Below are 19,498 nucleotides of genomic sequence, written 5' to 3'. Positions count from 1 at the left end.
CCCTTTAACCGTTAAATACCACATGCAAACCTGGAAAACAGGCCCCCCCCAAAAAATACACAGGCAAAAAAAGATCACCTGCTCTAATACATACATACCAGACTAGAGGGAGGCTTGTGCCATGCCTTGAAAAGAGACATGCTCTGCTATAGTTATTGTTGGATTCACTTTCTCTTTTTGAAGAAGTCAACATCAATGCCTCACTATGGAAACAGCTGGCCGCTGTGTGTTCCTCCGAAGCTTCTGGGGGATTCTTTGGATCGAGAAAGCATCTGTCAGTGCTTCTGATTACAGAGCAGCCCAGCTGAGCGCTCGCCCTGTCAGTCCACCCTCCTCAGTGCCGTATCTCGGCCACCGTTCTCCCTCTGTACCTGCTTGGAACGATGCAGGGCTGCTGGGCCGGCGCCCTGTGTGGTCTCCGTTCTACTAAACGCATCTCAGTGTGGACTCTTGTTTTAAAACTCACACAGGCCATAGAAAATACAGCCTGTCATATCTGAGTCATGATTTGGATCTCGACGTGGGATGAAACAATCTCAAGAATCAGTGTGCTGAATGAAAGCTTGGATGCCTTTCAGGATAAATATGCATTTGGTACTGGTAATATTAACATTTCCAGTGATACCTGCAGCAAACTAAACACAGATGTGAGGGGATTATCTCATATTTTCAGAGCTGTATGTCTCGGTTAGGTGAAACCATTTGTGCATACATGTGAAAGGATCAGCAAAGTTATCCATCTTTATATTACCTTAAAATCCATGAACTTCACTAAGCTTTACTGCTAAAAGTGCCACTGGGAACAGTTCAAACTCCTAACTCAATGCATTAGTGAAGAAGATTAAAAGCACCTATTTGGCTCTCTTCTGCCCTCTAGTCACACCGCCTGAGTCATCATTCACCAAATATTTGGATCAGATTCTCCTCTTAAGGCAAAACATTTTAAACCTCATTAAAAAGCTGTGCAGCGAATTAATGCCAAACCAGATGAATTAAAAGCATATTGCATCATTCTCAGGATTGCGGCCTTACAAAGAACATTAACACACTAACACACTGTTCTTTTCTACAACCTGGCGGCTCCGTTCACATCTCCATCCCTCGCTCTCAAAATAAAAAGAGAAGTGGTGCATTACCACTCACTGTTCTTTATAAGCTCTTTCCAGACTGTGACATTTGTGTCTGCTTTGATTTCACTGCAGCACTCTTTGATTTCAGAATGATAATGAAATGGTAAACAAATTCCAAACGTGACCTTTCATTCAGTTTTGTTTCTCATTATCAAATTTTTCCCTCGTCCTCTGCCAGCGTCCTTCTCTTAAGTATGTCATCCTCCAACCACTCAAGATCAGAAATAATACAAAGTGTCTATAAATTTGAACTTCCCTAATTAAAGCCTTGCCGCGGGACATGCTCTCCCATGGCCACCAGGCACGGGATATTTCCCCTCAAACGACACAAATTGGCCCATGAGCACAACAAATTACATTATGATTACTGCACTGGCCCAAATGCTGTTCATCTTGATAGAGTTAACCCAAAGTGGGCAGGCCTGTCTCCCAACTACAGAGCTAAAAGGGGAGAAAGAATTACAGTTTTTGGCCAGGGCTTACTGTAAAAACCTGTGTTATAAATTTCCAGCTCATCCAGAGAATCACAGGGCAGACACACAACATGCACACATCCATATACACACACACACACACACAGACACACACAGACACACACAGCCGTGTAATTCGGGGTTTTTAGTTTGTCCGGTTTTGTTTTTGTTTTTTTGACAGTACTTATTATGTTTATTTATATTTCAGCGCTTACAGCAGCAGCACGGAGGCTTTGTAATTACTGTATCTGAACTCTTGAATCGTGTATCATATTCAGTTGAAATAACATGAGGTTGGCCTTGGCCTTCGATTTTTTTGTGAAGATTTCCCGAAACAAAAACAAAAACTATTAAACAAGAGATCAAAAACTGGTGAGCCTGAAAAATCAGCATTAGGAAGGCATCCAGTGGTTGCTTCTACCGCAGTGCAGCCGGCCCATATGTCTGACCTACTACCAACTGTGGCTATGAGCTACAGGGCAGGAGGTTAAATGCCCAATTCGAGACTTTTCAACACACATGTCAGTGTTCATGAGGAACAAGGTGGTAGAAGATAAACAGAAGGCATGTTGCTGCTCTTGAGCGGCTAAGTTAGAATTTAAAAAAGAAGTTTGCATTGAATGCAACAAGGTTCCATCAAAGATCTACTGAAATCACACAGTGGGATAATAAGTCTGCAGGGATGACACACAGTAGCTTAATTAGGAGGTTCAAGACAGAGCCGGGCTCAAAAATATACACTGAAAACATAATCCAGAGGCATGCAGAACACACACACACTCAAAATATATCTACTTCCTTAGATGCATGTGCACGCATGTCTCGCAAACACACGCAATTATATCCGATTTCCCGGCATGAATTTCTCACTTGGATGCACACACACACAAAAACAAACAAACAACACGTACACTTGACCAATTCGTGGCATGAAAACATAGTCCAGGCATGCACACAAAGCTATTTTATTTTGCACGAATACATACACCCAGATGCATGCAAAAATACACACACACACACACACACACACACACACACACACACACACACACACACACACACACACACACACACACACACACACACACACACACACACACACACACACACACACACACACACACACACACACACACACACACACACACACACACACACACACACACACACACACACACACACACACACACACACACACACACACACACACACACACACACGTACAGTCCAGTCTCACAACTGTAAACTTTCATTTTCTTACAAGGTCACCCTCTCTTTGCTCCTTGACTACTTAGTCTAAGTGCTCAATTAAGCATAGCTTGATAGCTTGTTTAGCTGATTTCCCTCCCACTTATTATTGCTGCCATGTGCTGCACTATGTACGCCTTCACTTTTCACTTTGACTGCCATGGAATCTGAGTGATTTCAGTTCTTAGTTTTCATCCGTCCCCTTCCCTGTTTAGCATAAATATACCCCTTTAATAACTCGTACTATCGTAATGCTGACTGGTAAAGTGTCATGTGGTGAAAAGGTGTAGAAAACCTTTGTGATCCTCTTGTTTGCCGTATGAAATCATGTAATGATATGATGAAATACTCTCTAAAGATCAGCTTCACTGTGCTTCTCGCAGCACAGCGCCCTGGTTTTAATTGGTGCCTCTAAACAGAAGGCAATGATCCAGAGAAAGTCTCCAATGTTGAGCAATTATAATTATCTGATGAATCTGCTCTTATAATAACAGCATTAGAATAATTATTAATATTATTATAGGAATTTGCATGGATGATAAATGTCCTGTTCGAGTTGCCATGCGCGACAATGACATTCGCCGTAGGCTGTTGTTGAAACAAAGCAGCTTCTTAGCTTTGACTGGCTAAGAAACTGAAACTTATTTGAATGGCCACTGATCATTGTTCTAAAAACAACCATTAATTAACTTGAGCATATATTGGTCCTTTCCTTCTGCATACTATTAATGTGCTAAACCTGACCCTGAACTGTTGACATCACCATTCTCATGTGATGACTCAATTTGCTCAATTTTAAATCCCCCCACCAAAGCATTACACATGTCACATTTTAAACACCCATTAAGTGTTTTTTTCCATAACTAATAGTTCATGTTTTTAATGTAAATCCATCTGACATATGTATTGTGAAACTACTGTTTATAGCTACTGTTTGCATTATGGAAACTAACTTTTTTAAATAGGCCCAATTATAATCAATTAAAATCAAAGATTTATTGACCATTTTTATGCCTTTCTGCTCTTTAATGAAGTAATATTATATGTTATGCAATAGTGCCATCATGTCATGCAGTAGTGCATTACCCAATAGGCCACTGGATTCACTGACTAACAACAGCTGATTCAGAAGTCACAGCAACAGTGCACAGAGCCTCTCTTGGCTTGCAGCTGAAGCTCAGCCATGCGCGTGCTCGCAAGAAGTAAAATCTTGTAAATGCATGTGCATCTTGGCTGGACTCATTTCACACGGACCGCCTCTGCGGTAACAAGTCCCCCTCCCCAACAACTGGCCTCCTCCTGTCCCCCAACCTCCGCCAGTTTTTATAAATGTCATGTCATTAAGATAACGTCGTACACACGACTAGGGCTCATACATCACATCACAGGCCCTCACTAAACTGGGACACATTTTTATTTATGTACAGACTTTCAGTGCGTCAGTGTATCTTTAACTTTATTATAGCCTACAGAGTACCTGCATTAAAACAGGTCCTTGTCTTAAAAACATTAGTTTTTACACCTGAGAGACTATTTCGGCTTCAATGCCTCACTGTAAAGTTGAGGACTCGGTTCTCTTCATGTGTTACAACATTCGACCGAGATAGATCTCGGGCTGAGGCAGCTGTACAGTAGTTGCAGTGAAAATTGATGGCGCATGTCAAATAAGGATGATTCAAATGCAGCCTAAAGCCTGTCAGAGGCGTCATCTAAAGACACAGCTGAAACTGAAAACCAAGTCCGATTCTCATGCATGTTTTTAATTTTGCAGCTGGCATTAAAGTTGCAGTCTTGACGTCTGCTAAAATAGTATTGCTTTGACTTTATTTTTCATAAACAGAAATATGTTGAGATTCGATTTTTAACTCTGGAACTTAGACAGGGACTTAACAGACACTGCTGATTCAACAGGCAGCCATTAGGGACTTAACTGAGAATCTTCGCAGGCATATTGCTGTCAAAACGCAGTCATTAGCGACGCTGACTGTAGCGCAGGAAGTCGGCCAAATGGCACACGACCACCTACATCCAAAGCATGGGCTGAGGAACATCTGTCCCTGACCAAAATAACAGTAATACTCCCCTGGGCTTAGTAATAATGTGTGTTTAGTGCCAGTGGTTACTCAAGTAAGTAACAATGCCAGTGTAGAAATACTCTGGTATAAGTATACACCCTGCATTCAAAATGTCACTTAAGTACAAAGGATTAGCCTCAAAACTTATTTGTAGTAAGTACTAGAAAGAAAGTAAAAGAGCTCATGACACAAAAGGGCTCATTTCAGTGGTTTCTATTTAATGATGCATTAATGTGTTCATTACTTATTCTTATAAATTCACTTAAGAGCATGCAAAATACAGGTTGATAAGATGTTAATTTGTTGAATATAATCTGATTTAAGTGTTATTGGGTCAGGCTGTATATGGGACAGCTATTTTGGGTTGCTGGGGCCTTACAGCGAGCATGTTTACGTGTGTGTGTACGCAACTAGCGGCTAGAAGGGTTTTCTTCATATAAAAAAAGTGAAACATCGAACGTCGTGTCCCTCGTATTCTTAATATGCACACAGGTGAAGAGTTCCCAGCACAATATTTTCACACACTCAAGTTATTCAGTACTTATGTTATTGTTTGGTGAAGGTGGAATTAATTTGAACTATTTTATATACTGCTATATGTTGGTTATATTTTGTTTTAAAAATCTGAATATACTAAGAAACTAAAGCTTTTAAATCGGTGTAATGGAGTAAAATATACAACTTTCCCTCTGTTTATAGCAGGAAATAGAAATATCTGTAATTCAAAAGCAGCACCACTGTTGAGTGCACATTAGCAGTGACCAATTTATGGCAATTTGAATAACGTTAATTATAGTAGTATTGAGCCTCAGCAAAAGTAGGTCCCCTATCCTAATAAAAATAGAATTTATTTTAATTATGATGAATAAATCCGGCCTAATCAATAAATGATTTTCAGTCATTTAAAACATCTTAACCACTGCCACTTCATTTATCATTTCAGTGCCAGTTAACCTTTTGTGTTTATACAATCTATTTTGGGATGCCAGAGATTTGCAGTGCATTAATTAGACCACCATTACAGTTAATGCCTGTTTGTATTCGACTCATTCCTCATGACATCGTGATCATTCATATTTGCAGAGGACAGTAATTAGTTGACAGAGATTATAAATCTTTTGTGTTTGTTTTGGTGTGTGGTAATTTCTCCATATGAAATGAGGGGTTACTCTCTGAACACCCTGCAGCATGCAAATTATTCATAAGGACACATCAGGAGAAATTCACTCAAATTAAGGTCTGAAATCACGCCTGTTACAAAATGATCAGGAAGAAAACCTGAAAACTCGGCGCACTTCCCTCTGACGTTTACAAGCTTGTCAGAAATGCTGCATTGACGGTAAATCCTCCCTGTGCTCTGACACAGACGCATATAAAGAGAAGCATTGAGAACAAAAGACAGATGTGTCCGGTTAAGTAGCCATCCTTCAGCACTATCATGGCTCATTTTAACCAAGCCATCCACGACCCCAATGCATGGGCATCTGTCTGTCAAGAATGGAACAAAAAAAAAAAAATGTAAATGAGTTCTACCTAACGCGAGCCAAAGCACACACTAAAAATGAAGGACGTGAGCCTCATCATGCCCTCCCAGACGGAGGAGAGAAAAAAAGAAAGATGGGAGGCAGAGGGAGCTGATTTGGAGGAACGGGCCAAGAAGCACCCCGTCCAGAATCAACATTACTTCAAACATGAGGTCATCTAAACATCTGTCTACAGCATGTCCACCGGGAGTTCAATCAAAGCCCCGCTGAAACATGTACAATTGTTTCTGGAAATAAATATTAGGCCTAATTCGTCTGTGATTGGTGCAGCCACTCGGGAATCGCTCATTGCTAACTGCAGTCTCTGTCAATGACACACACACACACACACACACACACACACACACACACACACACACACACACACACACACACACACACACACACACACACACACACACACACACACACACACACACACACACACACACACACACACACACACACACACACACACACACACACACACACACACACACACACACACACACACACACACACACACACACACACACACACTTTGACTCTATTTATTTGATTCCCCTCTCCTCTTTTCTTCCTCTTCTTCCATTTAGGCTAAGTGGCTTTATTTGTTCTTTCCCGACTGATTTCAGGTTCACTGTTTAAAACCAATTAAATCGGCAGAGTTTGAGCAGTTTGAAGGAGGCTCTGACAGTCCGGAGGGGGAGCTGCTGTAATCACAAACGGGGCGTCTGTCTCATGTCGTCACAGTCCATTTGCTGGAGACGGATCGATTTACTCATGGAGTTTTAAAACATGCATCTACCAAGGAAATAACAAAGTGCTTAGAGAAAACATTACAGCAGTGTGTATGTAACGAGATAGACTTCCAGTGCTACTTTTTTTTTAAAGCGTGTTCGCAGTGTATTTAATCATTATGACATTGTTATTCTAATGACATTTTTTCGGCCATACTTCCATCTTTTACCTACAAGAACATACATTTCATTGAGTATTTATTCCCTTACAAATACTCGCAAGCTGCCAACTCTGCAGAACACACATGCATCACTTCTGTCTCTCCAAAAAAAAATGACTGAAACCTGACCACTAAAAAGTTGCAACAGCCCTTTACCTTGAAGCGATACAGTATGCAACTACTACCCCCTGGTGGACAAAATGAGAATGCACGTTAAAGTTTGAACTGAAGGAGCTTCATTACCCATGGACACGTCTCCACTGATCAATAAAATGTTACTCATCATTTCTGCACAACCATGTGGAATTTAGACTTATTGGAAAACATTGTTAAGAATCTAAAAGCAACCAGGGCTGCCCCGAACGACCGTGCTGATTATCCGTTAATCTCTGCACATTATTTTCTCCATGAACCAATTCATTGTTTGGGCTATTAAATGTCTATGACAATATCCTGAAGGCCAATGTGATGCAGTCAGACAGCTTGTTTTGTCGACCAACACCAGAGCCAGAGGTGACTGAGTGGTTAGAGCAGTGGCCCCTTGTAAAGAGGCTGGAGGTTCCTCTAAGCAGCGGCCGCAGCTACGACTCCAACCTGTGGCCCTTTGCTGCATGTCTCCCCCTCTCTCACCCCATTTCACATGTATTATTTATAATAAAAGGCTTAAAAAGTGCCAAATATATACAAATATACATATATTTGCTGCAATTCTCTCGTTTGAGTAAGTGTACTCTGGATGTCTTTGGGGGTTTTAACAATATCACAACATCGCCTTGGGCTCTGGGGCATTTGACAATATATTCTGACATTTTAAAGGGTAGACAATTAACCGGTGCATTGAATCATTAGGCAATAATAACTAAAAAAATAAATAAAGCTGTGTCTAATTGGGACCACTCGTCGTACTGTAGGTGTCAGAGGTTGTAAAGTTACAAATGTCACCCTCTAAACTTCTCATATTGTCTCATTTGAATACATTTACAAACCCCAAAGAGCTAAAACCTTCTAATATTTGACAGATTGGAAATAATGCATTATTACCCACTAGAGTGGAATCACTGACACAAGACAAAAGGAAAGCAACTCATCGATTAGTGGACGAGAACGTACGCACGGAAAAATATGTACTAACGTCACAAAATCAGCACATTGTATTCCACCAGGCACTCAACACAAAGACAGAAAAAGCTAACTGGTGCCAGCTTGCACTACAGAATGCCAAACAGCGCACAAAATGCAGCTTTCTCCTCTTAATTCCCATTTAATTTATAGGCTATATGACTGGCTCCCCCACATAAATTAACACCAGTCTGTCTCCGTCCTCGTTAAAGGTGAATCAGGATTTTTTTTTTTTAAATCTCTGGAGTGGAGGTAGATTGGTGAGAAACACTGAGGTCATTCTCCTCAGGGTTCAAACCTCTGTCCCATCATTCTCGGTGAGGACAGACAAGAGCCCCTCAGCCTCTGGTTGGAGGTTCAGGACAGCAGGTTGTCAGACCCGAGGGGCTCGTGAGGTGTAAACACGGGAGGGACAAGAGTACATATGACACCTCATTTCTCATAAAACCATCCCCTGAGACGAGTCACACCCTGAGTAGGCTACTTCATTGACAGCATGAAAAGAAGTGTTCATTGCTCATTTAAAAGTCATTACATCGCACACCATTTGCAAGTCAACTGAAATTCATACGACCGACACACATAGATCCATTCATAATGCCGATTAGGATCCTCACTCTATACCAGGGGTCTGCAACCCACGGCTCCGGGGCCGCATTCGGCTCTTTAGCCCCTTATCAGTGGCTCCCTGTAGCTTTGGCAAAAAAATTATATAAACAATGTGTAAATAACCTGTTTTTTTGCACAGTGGACGAGGGAAAACATTTTATCTTGGAGTTCAAGGTGATATGTGATATTGAAAAAATATTATGTGAAAGTATGCGTCTCATCCTCGGTCTACGGCCCAGCGCCTTTCCCTGCAGGGGGCTGATCTGGGGACCCGCACTGATGCTGGATAAACCCCCCCAAAACATTAGCGAAGGAAAATCGTGTTTCGTGGACTTTTTAATTTGATTTCATATGATTATGGCTTACCTGTACGCTTGATATGTGGTGAGAAATTAGCCAACAACCACAATTTTAGGACAGGTGATAATAGGAATAAAATGTTCACAGTAACTATATATAAACCTTTATAAGCTGTGACATCAAATATGTTTTGGGGCTCCAGACAAATTTTATCTGGTGGAAGAGGAGGCAAAATGGCTCTTTTGATAGTAAAGGTTACAGACCCCTGCTCTATACTAATGATGGTAAAGCAGCCATCTTTGCAGAGCTCCCAAAATAAAACAGATTTTTAAAAAGCGCCAAAGAAAATAAAACAGAACACTGCGCTTTCTACTTTTGGAAACCACCGCCGACTCCTTCTTAAATAAACCATTATATATGTGAGCGAAGCACCGGAGTAAATGAGGTAAATATTGGACTTCTGGAACCCAAACTATTCCACTGTAAAACACCGGGAAAACACTGCAAACGCTGTTTAGAGAAGCTTTTGAACTAGTGTGATTTTCTGGAACAGTAAAAAGATGATGCTATTAACTTTAACAACAGGAGAGGACTGAGTGGCAGCGTTGCACTGTGTTACTGGCTGAAACATGGATTATAAGTAGATAATGACACCGAAAGTGCCAACTGTTAACTTTTCTGTTTTAACGTATCATTATGAAGTAAATGTTGATTGCACAATGTAATGGTTATAGAATAATGACACAACCGCAATTAGATTGTATTGGTTATTGGTTCTATAAGCCTTGTTTTTACCGTCTGCCACCGGGTACGAATACCCGGCAAAATGACAACGCGCTTTACGGCACAAAGGAAGAAGAAAGCACTTGAGTTGTGCCTTTACTTCTGAAGGTTCTGAAATAATAACACGGAGGTTTCATAGTCTGAACCAAGATAGTAAAGGTACTATTTAACTTTTTCCTATTGTCAACCAGGGCTGCCCCCAAATAGTCGGCACTGCTCAACCAAAAGATCATAAGCCAACCAAAATTCCATAGGTCTATTGGTCGGAGGGGAAAAAACAAACTTAGGTGAAAATCTATGTGACTGGCGCTGGCCTTTAAAGCTGGAGGGTTTTTAATTTGAAGGACCAGATACAGGAAGTCGTGAAACTCACTCACTGTCAGTGTTTTCTTTTAAACATGGCAGCTCCCTTGACTGTGCATCCTTAATAATTAATAGCCAATCATGGTGGGAATGAAGTCTAAAAAAAAATCAATTTGAAAAGAACAAGGATGACCCCGAGATATTTGCAGGAAAAACTTTGCCTATCTCTAGCTACCTGCCCATGGCGGCCCGAAGTTTGAAAGCAGAGATAAATACATTTTATTATTGTCTGAAATTATTTGCAGGTGTCATTACCGGCGACAGACTAATAGCGCTCAGCTGTGCGCACTTGTAAAGTAATGGTTATTAGTTATGTTGAATTATGTTATTGAGTTGCAGAGGCTATACTTGGGGGATGTGTATATATATATATATATATATATATATATATACACACATCCAGAATATCACCTTTAATGTGAGGGGGTGCATTTCACGGCAGGGGTGCTGAATACGGCACAACACCGGCAAAAGGAAGCAACAGTGATATAAAGTTTTTTCTACTAAGCCAGACCAAAAAGTAACAAAATCTTGCCACTTATTAATACTACTGAGTGTTTTGCAGTGAGGTCGGGGTTTATGGTTCAAATTGGCGTGTTTACGGTTGCGTCTGGTGTTGGACATCCATGCTGCTAACGATATGCACAAGTCACTGGCCCATCCAATGACTGGGTAGCCAGCCTGACAAACTCAATCTACTCATATGAAAATCAACAGCAGAGAATATGTTATCATCGTCTCGGTTGCACAGTTTGTTTGTAAACAAATGCAGTGTGTCCTGTGGTGTATTGTATTGCACCATATTGGTAATGGGAGCTCCTAGGGAAAGCCACTAGAAATCAATATCTGGCTGTCTTTGCAACAGCGGCACCAACAATACCACTTGGGGAGGGGGGGGGGGGTCTTTCTGTTTGTTCTTTATGGAGTGATTCATTGAAGCAATATAGGACCTCTGCCAACCTCTATCAGTAACCACAGGAACTGCAACAATAATGTGAAACAACCCTTTCACCCCTTCACAAAGGATTTTAAAACATAGAAACTGTCACATTTCCACAAGGGACACAAGTAACTAAGCGGAGATCAAAGTGAAAGTGGGTCAGTGTATGAAGCAGAGTAAATGTTTGGGCTTCACAACTAAAGATCTGTTGATTTGGACTAAGGCTGCAATGAATGATTATTTTCATTATCAAGTAATCTGTGTAATAGTTTTTGACTAATGATCAGATGTTTGGTCCATAAAATATCAGAAAATTGTGTTAAATGTCAATCGGTGTTTCCCAAAACTCAAGATGAAGTCCTCAAATATCTCGTCTTGTACGCAACCCGAAGACATTCAGTTTAATGTCACAGAGGACTTAAGGAGAAACAAAATATATTTATATTTGAGCAGCTGAAATCACAGAATGTGGACATGTTTTCTTAAAAAATGACTCAACAAGAAACATTGAAAAAAATTAAATGAGTAGTTGTCAACTTATCAATTAATCAACTAAGCTCCAGTTCAGAGAGAAGAGAACAGTGTGTTGGCAATAAGCCAATTAGGAAGGAGATTTCTTGGGTCTATTGTGTCATGGTTCTATTTGTATAGAGAAATCTTAATGTAAAATTAAACTACATCACTAAAAATAATACTATAATGAAGAAGTACACGTGAGTATGAGGAAATATATAAAATATATATATTCCTGACATCTATTATTGTGATTCCTGAATATGAAACAATAGATCCTGAAGTTAGAAATAGTGATAGACGGACAAATCGGACGGCCAATATTATAGTTTTTTAGGTGTATCGTATCGGTCGATGCAGGCTGCTTTGCTTGTTACATTTGTTACCATCATTGTGTAATTTTTATTATGTAAATTGAGGGAGAAAAGGTAGCATCAGCTCCAAATATCGCCTCGAGAAAATCGGCCTTCTGTATCGGCCATCGCTTAAGGCTGATGGAAAAAAAAAATCGGTATGGCATCGGCCCTAAAAAATCCCTGTAGGTCGATTTCTAGTTAGAAATACTTTGCCTAAGACTCTGGACACTGTGGACATAAAGATTAAAACACAGCGTTGATCAGCTCGGTGGTGAGTGAGCACAGCAACAACACCAGGAGTAAAAACATGAGGAAAGAGTTTAGTGGTCCTTATTGTTTGCAGCTGTTGGCGTGTTCGGCTGGAGGAGAAAAAAAGAAAAAAAACTGACACCGTGAAGAGACAGTCTAGTCTACACAGCCTGGCTTGTCTGATACCATTGTGTTGTGACTTACTGTTCACAAATAGGTGAGATAAAAGGAACATAAACGCTCAAAGAAGAAAACGTGATGCATGTAATGCTTGACTGCAAAACTGGCATTCCACTCCATAAACAAGCAGTAGCAGCTATGTGACGCATGAAAGGCAGAACATGATGAGTCTGCAAGTCTAAGACACTTAAAGGCAGCCTACTGTACTCAACATTCAGAACATTCATTTAGCAGCAAACGAATGTTTTCTATCTAAAGATATAGGAGAGTGATGGCGTCCAGGGAATGGATCTAGCTTCTCTGTTTGTTGTGATGGAAGGTCCGGCCACGCGCGCAGGTTAAGCTGCTTTCACACTCGCCGCGTCCAGTCATTTCAAAGGTGGCAGGCAGCAGGAGGAAGCGGTTTTGACCAAGGTGGCCGGGGTATAAAGCGGCTGCTGCCCATCCCACTTGAAAGCGTACAGATTGTGCTTTGTTGCCCAGAGTTCAGCATTAGCCCCCCTCCCCAACGGCTGGAGCTACTTTTTAAGACGCTTACAAGGTGGTTGACAAGGCAGATGAGAAGGCAGATGACAAGGCGGATGACAAGGCGGATGACAAGGCGGATGACAAGGCGGATGACAGGGCGGTTGCTGTGAAAACAGCTTTAATGCAAGTGAAAAAACAATGGTATTTCACGTATTGAGAGGGGAGCCGTGTGGAGGCAACCCTCCTCCCTATATAAGAGATCTGTTGGGCTAGGAAGCTCATTTCTATTTTTGTTGTAAGTCATAAAGAAGGATAAGGGGTGGGAGTTTATAAGTTTAACTTCTTCTCACTCCTTTTCGAATATTTATTTCATGATGAATGCGATTACTGTTGTAGATATGTATGTGCATATATGTGTATGTGCATATATGTGTGTATTATTATTTTTGGGAGAAATATTCAAAATAAACGCAACAAACAAACAAACAAACAAACAAACAAACCCTAACCCCCTTTTTCCCAGTATTTAAGAACAGCTCTTTTAACAATGTAGTGCATGAAATAAGAACTGAAGTGTTAAACTATATGAAAGCATAACACAAACAACACAAAAGTAACAAGGGGCTTTTAGAAACAAAAACAAACTTGACTGTGTATCCTTGTTGTAGATGGATGCAATAAAAGGCGTTTACTGTGGACAGCCACATCACGTGAACACATCAAACTCAGGCCACAAGTACACACACAGCCGCAGTGCTGGGTTGCTGCTCATGCAGCTGCACATGCAGAGCAATGAAGAACTGAAAGTACATTTTCACAGGTGCTGTTTATGAAGAGGAAGTCATTACTCATTCATTGTCATTCACTTTCAGTACCCATGGAAAGGCTAAACACAGCGACCTTCAGCTCAGAACGTCTGATAACAGCAGAATGATTCCAACTGGCTACTGCAGTTTTGAGTATTCATTTATTTGCTTGCTATCTTATTTTGCACAACCGTGCTTTAAGATTTGAGGAATGTAAAATGATTAACTAGCGACCTTGACTTCAGTTTAGCTTTCACATGAAGTGCGTGGCAAAAGAGAATTCCCTGCCACCATTTTCTGATTTCAATGCCATTATTTCAATGTGAGACTTACTGTATAAGGTAAACAGACAGACAGACGGACTGAATAATACATGAATTACACATTCAGTCCATGTCTTCTTCAGTGTATGGCAATTTGCCTGAAGTACTTCCCGTGCTTAGTGTTTCACAATAACAGCTCGGGTGTGTATTCCTAATTATTGTGGCATGATTACTGTTCAGTGGCGTGATCATTTAAGTGTTATGTAGGTAGGTTGTGGTAGTAACTATGCTATGCTTACATGGGTATAGTCTTGGTAGAGATACAAAACTTGATTCAACACTAAGTTAGATTATAAGAAAGGCTTTCATTATGATAGCAAGCCGCCTACGCTGTCATACTAAACTTTGGTTGAGGACTTTTGGTGGGTTTCCTCCTCCACAGCATCTCTTATCAAGGTTAAATTGTCAGTATGTTGTGACAACACTGTCCACCAGCTGTCTCCAGTCTTTAATGTGACCCTTGTGCTTCAGCAAACACGAGTTATGAGCGTGTCCGCCATGTTATGCAATACACACTAAAATGTGAAGCAGGACAGATGAGTTTTTTTTCTTGAAGGTTAAAAGAGTAGAGTAAAGAAAATGAGCAAGAGAGTTGACTTCTGCTCACTTCCTGGTTAGACTCCCTCGACTCTTCTGCCTGGAACAGCCTGTACTGTCCTGGATACATGCAGCAAATACCTGAAACAAACTCCCTGAAAGCTGCAGGTCGGCTGCAACTCTCAGCTACTTTAAATCAGGACTGAAGACTTAAGTGTTTGCATCTTCCTTTCATTAAACAAAACCATGTATGAACTGCTTATACTGCACTGTAACTTCTACGTCTGATATTATTGGTTTTATGTGCTTGTTTGTATTTGTATGTTTTTGTAATTATTAATCTAAATGTCATTTCAGATATAAAATGTTTCTTTCCACAGCTTTGAATGTTTAATTCAAAATACTTTGAATTACCTTGTTGTTGAAAGTTACTATACAAATAAACTTGTCTTGCCTCGCAGGACCTTTAATTTGTTGTATTCCAATCATTAGTCCACAACAAATTAAAGGTCCTGCATTCAAAATCTTATTTAAGTTAAAATAATTGTCAGTGAAATTTAGTATCAAAAGTAAAAGTACTGTAAAGTGCAGTAAAATGTTCCCTGTCCCATGTTTACCATCATACATTGTGTTTCTGGATTACTTATTATTGCTGCATTAATGTGTATGTTGCCTTTTACTGCTGTAGATGTTTAAGGTTGTGCTTATTTTAACTCATTCATACCCTGTTGGTAAGTTTAATCTTCGACAATGCCTCATATTCTATAAGATCCTCATATGTTTGTAGTGTCGCTGTTCTCCGAGAACCATGTATCTTTTAAAAGTCACATTTCATGGTGTCGTAAAAAACAAAACTGTCACACGAATGAAGTTAAAAGTACAATATTTGCCTCTGCCATGTAGTGTGTGTAAGCGTGGCTCCGTCTACGTCCTGTTACTGCCCACTTGAACTATAGAGTCCGAGCATATAGTTCACACGTGCTTCAATAAAGCTCCATAATCCATGTTCTTCGTTTTTACCGTTTACTGAAGGGTTTTTCACAAAGAAAAAACGTCAGCAAAGCGTTTAAATGGACTTAATGTCTTAGGAGACGACGGTCCGCTAACAACAAAACATGCACAGATAGCCTGATCCACTTATTAACCGGAACTTAAATCAGAAACCAAGGCTGGTGGCAGCTACAATTGGTGGGAATTATCACATTGTAATAAAAACAACTGCTCAGCTTTTTTGTTAATAATTCCATCATACCAGAAAATGTAGAGTAAACAATTGTCTCTAAATGACTCTAACATACTAGAATAAAGTATCAGAAAATGGAAATATTCAAGTAAGTTTGGGCAACAGTAGCTAAGCTCTATGGCGACTTGTCATGCGACGCTGGTTCAAGTCCCAATGCAGACCATGGACGGAGTGTGGACTTGTAGCCAGGGAGATGCCTGTCCGCCAACTTGAGCAAGACACTGAGTCCCAAACTGCTAAAGACTTCAGTCCATGGGCAGCCTCCTCAATCTCAAACAATAATTTAAAATGCCCAAAGACATATAAGTCAAACGCAAACTGGTTATTTGTCTTGGAAGACGTTTCACCTCTCATCCAAGTGGCTTCACCAGTTCTTGTACGCATCTGACCAGGCTGGGACTGGACCAAATGTCTGGTGTGGAGATCCAAGTATTTAACCTCTAGTGAGGGCGTGCACAAGGCCGATGATGTCACTGGAAACCTTTGTGCCCCAAGTGCCGACATAATATAAAATACAATATAAAAAATGTATAAATAAGCTGTCTAACTGTAGTGCAGAGTAAACATATAATAATAATAATAATAATAATAAAAGGTGCAGTGGTCAGATTATGTAAAAAACATATATGGTGATTGAAGACTTTGTTATTGTTATGAAAAAGTTTTAGTAGTGGATTAAATAGGTAAAACATTTGCCACTGAGATGAAGTGGAATTTATAGTTGGAAAATAATGGAAATACTTTACTTAGTACAGTACTCGAGTAGCTGTATTTAGTTATATTCCCGCAGTGACGAGGTTAAAAAATAAATAAATCAATAAATAAAAACTGGTTGGATGAATGTACGCATGCGCAGTAGGTGATTTCCTGCCCCGTTAGCTCTTCCGCACAGACAGCTCTCGGGTGTGGGAACTATCTTGGTCACATGTGTTTAGTCTTTGAACGAGGCGATCCCGGGATTGACCCGCAGAGTTTATTCACTTTATGATTAACCACGCATGTGCGATTAAAACCAGAAACATGCACCGTGGTCGTCTCGTGGGAAGGTGTAGGAGGCGCGCGTCACTGCATTCATCACGACTGTTGTGTTGTTTATCCGGTTACCGTCGCTCTGACCGCCTCTGGCAGCGTGCGCGCTCCCCGAACCATTGCGTAATCCGGATCAATCGTGTGAAATGATAGAAGTGAAACGAAAGTTTGGACTTACCTGCGGATCCACCGGCGATAATCTGATGGGAAGCTTCCCGGAGCAGGCTCTGCGGCTTCTTGGTTGTCATTGTTGATGGTTTCCTACCTAAAACAAACACGCGTAAAGAAAACCGCTACACGTTATCTGTAGCTGAGGCCGATCGTGAGTTCACATAACATGTAACCAAACTCTGTAACAGCACGCTTCGGTGACGCCGACCCGCCGACCTACCCGTCCTTTTCCTGCTCTGTGACGAGGCGCCTCGGTTGTATCTCCTCCTGCAGGCTTGAGTGAAGTTTCTGTGCTCTGTAGCCGCAGTCCACAGCAGGAGAGGGCTATCTCCGAGTGCTCTCAGGCTAGGCTAGGCTAATATGGAATCAATTACCAGCACACACACACACACACACACACACCACACACACAACTGCAGGATCACATTCACCCTCCCCTTGCATCACAGCCAACAAGTGTTTGGATATTGTTAATAAAAATGGATAAACCTTGACCCCTTTTCTGATGATCCATATAAGGCAAACCGATGCATAATGAGCACAAAGGTCATTTTAATTCCATAAATGTCCCTTTATAATTAAACTTTAACCATGTCTAACTTACTCTGATGCTTACTGTGCACATTATGGATGTGAGAGGTATTTCAGCATTTTACTGTTACATTTACAGTCAATTATTTAGATAAATGTAGATGTAGCCACTATAACCTACGGTAGTAAAACAGAGGGTAAACTTGAGTTCTTCCTGGTTCAGGGTGTTTCAAATGACACTTTGTCTTTGTTTAGTTGCAACCTTGACAATCATGCTGGTAGTGTTTTCACTTTATGATTGTGTGTGTGCGCGTGCATGTGTGTGTTGGTCTGTGGACAGATATTTTTCACTCAACCGTGCAAAATACAGTCACGAATCTCTACAGGTGTGTAGTTAAGATCAAAATGAAGTCCAGGTTTAATACTGGTGTGGTCCAGGCTTTCACAGCTGGTGTGATCCTATTGCAACATGTAGTTTGATTTCATTTTAATTTAAATACCACCCACAACACCAAAACACCCATCTTCAAACGTGGCCTTCATTTTGATATCTACAACACATCAGTGAAGTTTCGTGACTGCATCCTGTACAGTGTCACGGTGACAGAACCGTCCACAGACAGACAGACAGACATAACTCGAAATACTCAAAGCTGCCTCTGTGATAGTTCCTGCTACAGAAGTGTTTCCAGGAACATATTATGCCACGATGACACACGCACACACACACACACACACACACACACACACACACACACACACACACACACACACACACACACACACACAGGTGCAAACAGGACCAGTATTGTTGTCGCAGCTGGTACATGTTCCACTCCAGTCTAACTTTTGAGAATGAAGCTCAAAATATAAGCCTACAGTATGTAAACTGCAGTTTTCTGGTCTCAGTTAAGGATTATTTTTATTATCGATTAATGATTCAATGAATCGGTTAAGTGCTTACTCTTTAAAATGTCAGAATATATTGTCAAATGCCCCAGAGCCCAAGGCCATGTTGGGAAATTAGGTTTTTTTTTGTCTAACAGTTGAAACCCCAAAGACATCCAGAGACATCATATACTGTATGACATCCAGACTACACTCACACAAATGAGGGAATAGCAGCTAATATTTATGTTAAATATATATATTTTTTTTTATTTTTTGGTGGTGGCAGTTTTTTAAGCCTTTATTATATAGGACAGACAGGAAATGGGGTGAGAGAGAGAGAGAGGGGGAGACATGTGCCAAAGGGCCGCAGGTCAGAGTCGAACCTGCAGGGACCGTTAGCCTCTTAACACAGGGCAACTGATCTAACCACTGTACCACCAGCCGCCCGAGAGCAGCAAATACTTTGAGTTTTTCTTGCCAGATGACTTAAATGAATATTATCAAAATCACTGACAGCCAATTAACTAATCACTTCCTTGTTTTGGCTTCATAATGAGGCTGTGGTCAACTTGAGTTCAGCCACACTTCGCCTACAAACAACCCTGCAGGTGGTAGGCTGATACAGTGTTACCAAGAAGACAGGCTGGAGTGTCCCTTTAAGGAAAGAGCATAAATAA

General features: G+C 40.7%; 1 protein-coding gene across 1 annotated transcript in view; it reads right to left on the bottom strand.

The window, feature by feature from the left end:
• Nucleotides 1-17,742, bottom strand: part of slc25a21 (solute carrier family 25 member 21) — a 94,521-nt gene extending 76,779 nt beyond the window's left edge. The window contains exons 1-2 of the mRNA XM_083923729.1: nt 17,620-17,742; nt 17,407-17,493 (exon numbers count right to left, since the gene is read on the bottom strand). Of these exons, the coding sequence (XP_083779855.1) occupies nt 17,407-17,476 (70 nt within the window). The 5' untranslated portion in view covers nt 17,477-17,493; nt 17,620-17,742. The remainder of the gene's footprint in view (nt 1-17,406; nt 17,494-17,619) is intronic.
• Between the last annotated feature and the right edge of the window lie 1,756 nt (nt 17,743-19,498).

This window comes from Echiichthys vipera (assembly GCF_963691815.1).
Source record: "Echiichthys vipera genome assembly, chromosome: 12".
In the NCBI taxonomy this organism is placed as follows: Eukaryota; Metazoa; Chordata; class Actinopteri; order Perciformes; family Trachinidae; genus Echiichthys; species Echiichthys vipera.
The sequence above is the reverse complement of the archived record's forward strand: the minus strand, read 5'-3'. Positions and strand labels throughout refer to the sequence as shown.